This window comes from Tachysurus vachellii, chromosome 26, assembly GCF_030014155.1.
Source record: "Tachysurus vachellii isolate PV-2020 chromosome 26, HZAU_Pvac_v1, whole genome shotgun sequence".
Lineage (NCBI taxonomy): Eukaryota > Metazoa > Chordata > Actinopteri > Siluriformes > Bagridae > Tachysurus > Tachysurus vachellii.
In genome coordinates this window covers 465,001-475,000 of record NC_083485.1, presented here as the reverse complement: position 1 = coordinate 475,000, position 10,000 = coordinate 465,001, and the positions used below count along the sequence as shown (strand labels likewise).

Below are 10,000 nucleotides of genomic sequence, written 5' to 3'. Positions count from 1 at the left end.
ACACACACAAACACACACACACACACACACACACGGAGGACATCATTAGAGATAAACTCAGGCCTTGATCTAACAGGTCAGGGACAAAAGATAGGGCTGGACAGCTAAATGGGAAGGACACACACATGCACAGACACACAGACACACACACATACACAGACACACACACATGCACAGACACACAAACACACACATACACACACACTTTAAATAATGTCCTAGTAAAATTCATAAACCTGCAAATGTGATCATTTAAACATTTTTACATCTCACACTGACTAGTGTGTGTGTGTGTGTGTGTGCGTGTGTGTGTGTATATGTGTGTGTATGTGTGTGTGTGTATGTGTGTGTATATATATATATATATATATGTGCGTGTGTGTGTGTGTGTGTGTGTTGAGATGAGACAAACACATTCTAAATGTTCCACTGAGTTTTTATGTGTGTTTTATTTTATCTGTTTTTTTGGTCAGTAAATTGTTTACATTCATTTTTTACAACTTCAGTAGGTAATAATTTACATGCTAGAGCACTCAGAGTTGTGATTCTGTTCATGATACACGGTGTTCAGTGGTGCTCATCGGTAGTGTTCAGCACAGTTGTGTAGAGACATCACAAGATCCTGACCTGGAGATGAATCACCTGGATGACCAACAGTTTTACTGGATTTGAGTTTCAGCTGATGAGACATCATCCATGATGAGATGTCCACCAGACACGCTGAGATCCGAGCAGAAGCCGTGGTATCTGATGGAGGGAAGGAGATAAGTTGAGTGTCATCAGCATGGCAGGGAGAAGAGGAGGTGTTCAGTGGTGTTGAGTCATACCCTCAGAGAGCCGTGTGACCGCAGGAGCCTCGTCTCGTCCCACTTTTCAATCAGTTCTTCTTCGTCTTCAATCAGTTATAAAGTGTGCTCCTGTTCATCTGGAAGGCTGCAGTCACAGTTGATCGAGTTTCAGAAGGTTATATGTGTGAGTTAAAGCTGATTGAAAAATGATTTCCTGAACGTTATGCTGGTCAAATTGGTGCAGAACATTTAAAGGAACCTATTTGTTTTTGCCTGCAGTGTGCTGATACACACCGATGTAAATATATACAGTGATATAAAGTGATGTGTTTAAATACAAACTGAATGATCAGTCTGAGGTGTGTGTGTGTGTGTGTGTGTGTGTGTGTGTGTGTGTGTGTGCTCTCTGTTTACACACATTATGAATTAGATCATAATTGTGGTGTATAATATATAATAATAATAATAATAACAACAACAACAACAACAATAAGAATAATAATAACAATAATAATGATAACAACAAAAAATAATAATAATAACAATAATGATAACAATATCAATAATAATAACAACAACAATAATCATAATAATAACAGCAATAATAGCAATAATAATGACAATGACAATAATAATAACAACAATAATGATAACAATAATACTAATAATAACACTACTACCACTAATAATAATAATAATAATAATAATAATAATAATAATAATAAATCCCTGGAACAATAATACATTTTCATTCCTTTGCATTAGCATGATTGCTAGCTGGCGTGTGATGAGACAGGAACTAGCTTCTTATGTGAATTATGTGTTCGTATGTGTAAAAAACTACACATATCTACAGTATGACCTAAACTCTGAGTGCATCATACTGTAGGTGGCCAGATCAGAACGTTCCCTGCTGTGAAACATTCTGTAAAAGCAATTCAGTGTGTGACACTTCAGAGCTTTTAGTGGACATTTATAAACTTTGTGGAATTTGCTGAACTGCTGATCATCTAACATCTATTACAATGTTGTGACATCACAGCGCATTTACATTCTGCATTCTGATTGGCCTGAAGATATTAATAATGAATTTATTCATTTAAAGGACAGTACATCAGCTGGACATCAGCTGGACATCAGCTGGACATCAGAGGATTACTTTAATACACTCCTTTCTTTAGTAACAGCTGGTTCACATGTTTTCAGAGGTGTGTATGTCACACATGGAAGGAGTCTCCAGTGTCAGAGTTGATTTAGAGGTAAAGATAACTTCACATCTTTATGATGAACTGATTTTTTCCCCCACTTTATTATATAAAGAGAGGAATAAAGATTACAAGATCTTTTGGTAAAATAATCATGTTTTTCTGTACAGTGACACAACACCGCCATCTAGTGGCGCTGAAGTAGAAGCGCAACTCGCGGATGCGTCGTCACGTACGTGTTGTACGTCCTCATTACGTCAGCGTTCCGTAGCTGTTGGTTCCTTTTGGCTCCTTTTGTTGTCACATTAAATGTTAGTTTGAGGCTTCAGTAAGATGCCGAAGGTCGTTTCCCGGAGTGTGGTGTGTTCGGACACCAGGGACAGGGAGGAGTATGACGACGGGGAAAAGCCGCTGCAAGTGTATTACTGTTTATGTGGACAAATGGTGCTGGTGCTCGGTGAGTTAGCAAAGTAGCGTGTTAGCGTGTTAGCTTTAGTGTTAGTGTTAGTGTTAGTGTTAATGTGTTAGCGTTAATGTTAGTGTTATTGTTAGCGTGTTAGCTTTAGTGTTAGTGTTAGTGTTAATGTGTTAGCGTTAATGTGTTAGCGTTAATGTTAGTGTTATTGTTAGTGTGTTAGCGTTAATGTTAGTGTTATTGTTAGTGTGTTAGCGTTAATGTTGGGGTTAGCGAGACTGACAAGGGGACAGACTGACAGAGAGACAGACAGAGAGACAGAGAGAGAGACAGACAGACAGACAGACAGAGAGACAGACAGACAGAGAGACAGACAGACAGAGAGACAGAGAGACAGAGAGACAGACAGACAGAGAGACAGACAGACAGAGAGACAGAGAGAGAGACTGACAGACAGAGAGACAGACAGACAGACAGACAGAGAGACAGACAGACAGAGAGACAGACTGACAGAGAGACAGACAGAGAGAGAGACTGACAGAGAGAGAGACACAGACAGAGAGACAGACAGACAGAGAGACAGAGAGACACAGACAGAGAGACAGAGAGAGAGACTGACAGACAGACAGAGAGACAGACAGACAGAGAGACACAGACAGACAGAGAGACAGACAGAGAGACAGACAGACAGAGAGACACAGACAGACAGAGAGACAGACAGGTTTTCTGTTATGAGTTTTTGACCTGTGGCTTTTTTTGTTTTCTCAGACTGCCAGCTGGAGAAATTACCCATGAGGCCACGGGACAAGGCACGTGTAATCGACGCGGCCAAACACGCGCACAAGTTCTGTAATGTAGATGAGGATGAGAGTGTGTACCTGAAATGGTGTGTATGGTGTCTATGGATGTAGATCATTCATTAGTGTGTGTGTGTGTGTGTTAATTAAATACATGTGGTATTGTGTTACAGGCCTGAGGGGATCGAGCGTCAGTATCGCAAGAAGTGTGGAAAGTAAGACTGTTATTATTATTATTATTATTATTATCAACAATAGTATCACTGTTATTATTATTAATATTAGTATTATCAATATTATTAGTGTTATTATTATTTATATTTAGTGTTATTATTATTAGTGTTATTATTATTAATAATTCTGTCTGAATTTCTGAACCTTTGTTTGATTTCCATCACAAAGTCTCAAAGCTGCCTTTCGCGTGTGTGCGTGTGTGCGTGCGTGTGTGTGTGTGTGTGTGTGTGTGTGTGTGTGTGTGTGTGTGTGTGTGTGTGTGTAGGTGTGGTCTTCTTTTGTTCTACTACCACCAGCTGAAAAACACTCCTGTGACGTTCATCGTGTCTGGGGCAGTGGTAAAGTTTGGAGAGGGATTCGGGAACGCCAGTGTGTACAGTCAGAAACAGGAGACACCAAAGAAAGTCCGGGTGAGACACTAACACACACACACATGTACATACACACACACACATGTACATACACACACATTCACATACATGTACACACACGCACACACACATGTACATACACACACACACATGTACATACACACACATTCACATACATGTACACACACGCACACACACATGTACATACACACACACACATGTACATACACACACATTCACATACATGTACACACACGCACACACACATGTACATACACACACATTCACGTACATGTACACACACACACACACACACACACATATGTACATACACACATTCACATACATGTACACACACACACATGTACATACACACATTCACGTACATGTACACGCACACACACATGTACATACACATACATTCACATACATGTACACACACGCACACACATGTACATACACACACATTCACGTACATGTACACACACGCACACACACATGTACATACACACACACATGTACATACACACACATTCACGTACATGTACACACACGCACACACACATGTACATACACACACACATGTACATACACATACATTCACGTACATGTACATACACACACACACACACACACATGTACATACACACACACATGTACATACACATACATTCACGTACATGTACACACACACACATATGTACATATACACATTCACGTACATGTACACACACACACACACATATGTACATACACACATTCACGTACATGTACACACACACACACGTACATACACACATGCAGCCTGTTTTTATTTGTTGTTGAATGTGTGTGCATGTTTATAAATACCGTGTGTGTGTTGTAGGTGATGATGACAAAGCGCACTAAAGACATGGGGAAGTTCAGCTCTGTTACCGTTTCAACCATCGATGAGGAAGAGGAGGAGATTGAAGCGGTAAGTCATCTCTTCATCTGATTGGTCTAAAGTGATGCAGCAGGAGTCCTGGTTGGCTGACTGAGTTAACTGTACTGTGTGATTGAGAATGTTCCTGACTGGACAGCTGAGCATTTCTCTGGATTGTTTATTTATCTGTGTGTGTGTGTGTGTGTGTGTGTGTGTGTGTGTGTGTGTGTGTGTGTGTGTGTTACAGAGGGAGGTGGCTGATTCCTATGCTCAGAATGCTAAGGTGATCGAGAAACAGCTGGAGAGGAAGGGCATGAGCAAGAGACGACTACAGGAGCTGGTGAGTCTCACACACACACACACACACACACCCCTATACATGTGCTTGTGTGTGTTTGTTGTTTATTCCAAAACTCCTCCTTGTTTACAGGCTGAATTAGAAGCTAAGAAGGCCAAGATAAAAGGAACGCTCATCGACAACCAGTTTAAATAGAGTGTGTCTGTGTGTGTGTGTGTGTGTGTGTGTGTGTGACACTTGTATGTAAAATTATACTTGGGTATACATTTATAATTTGTTGTACAGTTGTGTGTGTGATGTAAATACAAGCTGTTGTTAATTTTTTTAATGAAATAAATTTCTTCATCTTTGTTTCCTCATCAATATGAACAGTGTGTGTGTGTAGACGTGACCTCAGGGTTATTAGTGTAAGTGTTAATACTGACACCAGTGTTTATCTCTACAGCTGATTCACACGGTCAGGTTTTATTTACACCAATCTCGATCCTAACAATGGGATTCATTATCATTTAATATCATTTTTAGTTTTCTTGGATTTTTGTTTGTTTGATGTCTGTACAGCTGAGCGCTTGATTTTAAAACCCAAGCAGGAAAAACAAAGAACTAACAAGGACTAAAATAAAGATTTGTAAATGAAACAAACACCACCCGGAGTGTTGGAGTGTAAAAACTCCTGTAAAGATAAGAGAAGTGTAACACCGCTCATCAACACTAGATGGAGCCACAACACCGGTATTTAACATCAGATCCGATCTGATCTCTGAGCTCAGACATGTGCAGGTGAGCCTTTAAAAAGATTTGTGTCAGTAGATCAGACACACAACAATATGTACATCAGATTCAGCTCAAGAGCATCAAACAGTCTAATTAATAATATCACAACAGTTTAATTATTTATTACAACAATCTCTTTATTCTGTTCATCCATCTCGCTCTTTTTCTTTTGTTTACATCTTCTACCTCTTTCTGTTTCGTCTGTAATCATAATGTTATTTTCAGCAATTTTGGGTTTTTTTTTCTGAGATGAAGAGACAGAGATGGACAGAGACAGACAGATGGACAGAGACAGACAAACAGATAGAGACACAGACAGATGGACAGAGACAGACAAATAGAGACACAGACAGATGGACAGAGACAGACAAATAGAGACACAGACAGATGGACAGACACAGACAGATAGAGACACAGACAGATGGACAGAGACACAGACGGATAGAGACACAGACGGATAGAGAGACAGACAGATGGACAGAGACACAGACAGTTAGAGAGACAGACAGATGTATAGAGACACACAGAGATGAATGTGGCTCACCGTCTCACCTTCACGCTTGTGTACCATCACATTAACAGGATAAAAACTCTGCAGGTTTTACTGTTATCAGGTTGTATGAGGTTGACCATGCTGTGTGTGTGTGTGTGTGCGTGTGTGTGTGTGTGTGTGCAGTGATGTATGAAATCCATTTGGGCACCAGACTGGGAGAGACGGGTCAACACAGCGGGCGTGTGAATGCCAACACACACACAACATCACAGCATGCCTGTCTGTCTGTACCAGTGTGTGTGTGTGTGTGTGTGTGTGTGTGTGTGTGTGCGCATGTATGAGATAAAGGGCACCTTGTTTTGGTGAATAATTAAATCCCTGGTTAATCAAATCATCACACAAATACTCAGAGAGAGCAGAGACAACCAAGCGTGAACTCATCTCTCTCTCTCTCTCTCTCTCTCTCTCTCTCACACACACACACACACACACACACACACACTGTGTAAACACAGCAAAGTGACTCAGGTTGGAGTTTAGCTTCAACAAAAAGTCAAAGTGAAGAAAGAGAAAAATAAACAAGAAGAACAGAATGAGAGAGAAAGAGAGAGAGAGAGAGAAATGGAGGTTTTTCAGAAACTAAACCATTTATTAATTTAAACAAAATCATGACGAATAATCAATTACAATCTGTTAATATTCACAATGTCTAATTATATTTAATACATTTGATGAGACAGAATGTGTCACTCTCATGAATAATTAATAAGTCATTATCATATTAATATGAGATTCACTCTGCCTGTGTGTGTATGTGTGTGTGCACAAGAGTGTGTGTATATGTCAGTAAACTGTGTGTGTGTGTGTGCACAAGAGTGTGTGTATATGTCAGTAAACTCTGTGTGTGTGTGTGTGTGTGTGTGTGTGTGTGTGTGTGCACTAGAGTGTGTATATGTCAGTAAACTCTGTGTGTGTGTGTGTGTGTGTGTGTGTGTGTGTGTGTGTGTGTGCACTAGAGTGTGTATATGTCAGTAAACTCTATGCGTGTGTGTGCGCACAAGAGTGTGTATATGTCAGTGAGACTGTGTGTGTGTGTGTTTGGATTAGAGACAGATTTGTATAAGTAAAAGAAAGGAAGTGTGTGAGTTTAGGGATGTTTGAGTGTGTGTATGTCAGTGAGACAGAGTGTGTGTGTGTGTGTGTGTGTGTGTGTGTGTGTGTGTGTGTGTGTGGTTCCGGCCTCTTTGTGGTGTGTTGGCGTGGAAGCGATGCTTTCTGACACATGAACCTCCAGAGCCGGGTCATGTGAAACGGACCTGATCATAACCAATCAGATCACTCGCCTCGCAAATCATAACCAATCAGATCACTCGGCTCACAGACCCCGGCGACGCCACGGCGACCAGCGACCTAATTCAGCTCTTAAAGGGACAGCGTTGTGTTTTTAATGGATGAGAGTAAAAAACAACAAATATGTGCTGACAACTAAAACACACACACACACACACACACACACACACACACACACACACAGGGTACTGCAGTGACCTTTAACTATTTTCTCCTGAGAGTTTTTGCCTTTGTGCTTTAAGTTTGTGTGTGTGTGTGTGTGTGTGTGTGTGTGTGCACAAGAGTGTTAGATGATGGAGGTTGACATCCTCCTGCAGCTTTTTTCTTTTATCCCCTCATCCCTGTCTCGCTCTCATCCCTCGTTCTTTCTCTCCCGTGGATAAGAATAACTCTGCATGCCTGACCAAATCGGCCTGTAACACACACACACACACACACACACACACACACACACACACACACACACACACACACACTAAACTAATACCATCTGAGCATGTTTTATGTTTTTGTCAGGACGGATGCAGGAAATCAGCAGCAGAAGCGTCTTTGTTCGCTTACAGACACTTGTTTATTTTCAGCACTTATGGTTAAAATTTGGTTTATTTTTTTTCTTTAATTGAAATTGTTTAATTTCAACTATTTAATATTTAAATGATAGTAAAATTTTAATGCTAATTTAGAAGGTCTGTTGTGTTATTTTGTAAAGTTTCTGTCCCTGTTCTTGTTCTATTTAAACACGTCATCAGATGGAATCAGTTTTCTTTGTCGATTTTTTTCCACTGAGTCAAAATGTCTGAAGGAGATAAAAATCCTTTCTTCTTCTTCTTCGTCTTCTTCTTCTTCTTCTTCTTCTTCTTCACTGATGACATCACATTTATAACCCTGTTATATGCAGTTCTGTGTTGTGACGTAGTGATAATAATAATAATAATAATAATAATAATATTATATTAATATATATATAATAATATATAATAATATTAATAATAATAATTTTAGTTCTAAATCTAACAGTCTTTTTGGATAAACATTAAAACACCTCACTAATAAAATAAAACTAATAAATAATGTGTTTATGATACATTATATTCTTCATTCTTTAATAACTTTAATATGGCATATTATAAATATTTAGTTAAATATTCTTTTATTTTTTCTTCATTTTCCTGCAGTTGACTGGTTGTGTGATTAATAAAGTTAATTAACCAGAGATGATTAAGTTAACATTTATATTAGTAATAAACTACTGAACATTTAAAAAAAGGTTTTAATATGAACAAACTCTAAGTAAGTCATCATGAGTCTGTACAGTCTGATGTCCGTAAATCCGTGTGTGTGTGTGTGTGTGTGTGTGTGTGTGTGTGTGTGTTTCAGTAGCTCTTTCTGCGCTTGGTTTCCATTTCCTCTGCTCCTGTGTGATAGATCTATTTCAAACTAATGCTCTCCTCTGTCACACACACATCCATGCATGTGCACTTCAGCACACACACACACACACACACACATGCACCGAGTCCATTAAGGATACACTTCGTCCTACAGAGGCTCGACATCATCAAGGTTGGAGATTCATCACAAAACATCTGCCACTGAGAGAGAGAGAGAGTTTGTGTGTGTGTCTTCATCCTGCTTTTCCTGTCTCCAGTGACCTTTAACCTCAGGATTAAAATGATACAGAGACAGACGTTTGTATTTAAAAAATTTCCCTGTGAGAAAGAAACAATTCTACATTAAACATTAAAATATTAAACCCTGTTAAAGACAGAGATTCTTCTAACAAGCTGAGTTCAGTAATATATATATTAAATAGTCCTTCTTTTTATCAATCCCATAATTCTGTTCACCAAAACAATACTAAAACAGCTGTGTGTGTGTGTATGTGTGTGTGTGTGTGTGTGTGTGTGTGTGTGTGTGTGCGTACGTGTACTCAGGTTAGCGTGTCAGTCTGTAGGGCAGATTGTACATGTGATAAATGAGTTTGCTGAATTTCTCCTTGTACCTCTTTTCCTTTGGAAACATCCTACACACACACACACACACACACACACACACACACACACACACACACACATACACATACACACACAGATTTTAAACAGTTTTGTAATGATAAGGATATAAGGATATATTCTACGTACAGTACTAGCATTAATTAAGTATAAAATTATATTGGTGTGTGTGTGTACATGTGTGTGTGTGTGTACATGTGTGTGTGTCTGTTAGGTTAATAGTGAGTTTTATCCTCTCTCTCTTTCCCTGGTAATTGGTGTTGAATAAACAGGCATGTATCTTCAGCAAAGCAGGGATTACTGTGTGTGTGTGTTTGTGTGTGTGTGTTTGTGTGTGTGTGATTATTGTGTTTGCTCAG

At 39.3% G+C, this 10,000-nt stretch overlaps 2 protein-coding genes across 2 annotated transcripts in view; one reads left to right on the top strand and one right to left on the bottom strand.

The window, feature by feature from the left end:
• Window positions 1–10,000, bottom strand: part of LOC132841363 (uncharacterized) — a 266,572-nt gene that overhangs the window by 192,467 nt on the left and 64,105 nt on the right. The gene's annotated exons all lie outside the window — the stretch shown is intronic.
• On the top strand, window positions 2,244–5,375 carry steep1 (STING1 ER exit protein 1). The gene is made up of 7 exons (XM_060862899.1): window positions 2,244–2,450; window positions 3,177–3,294; window positions 3,379–3,420; window positions 3,705–3,849; window positions 4,676–4,765; window positions 4,962–5,054; window positions 5,145–5,375. Exons 1-7 carry the CDS (start codon window positions 2,327–2,329, stop codon window positions 5,205–5,207), a joined length of 675 nt encoding a protein of 224 aa, XP_060718882.1. The 5' UTR covers window positions 2,244–2,326; the 3' UTR covers window positions 5,208–5,375.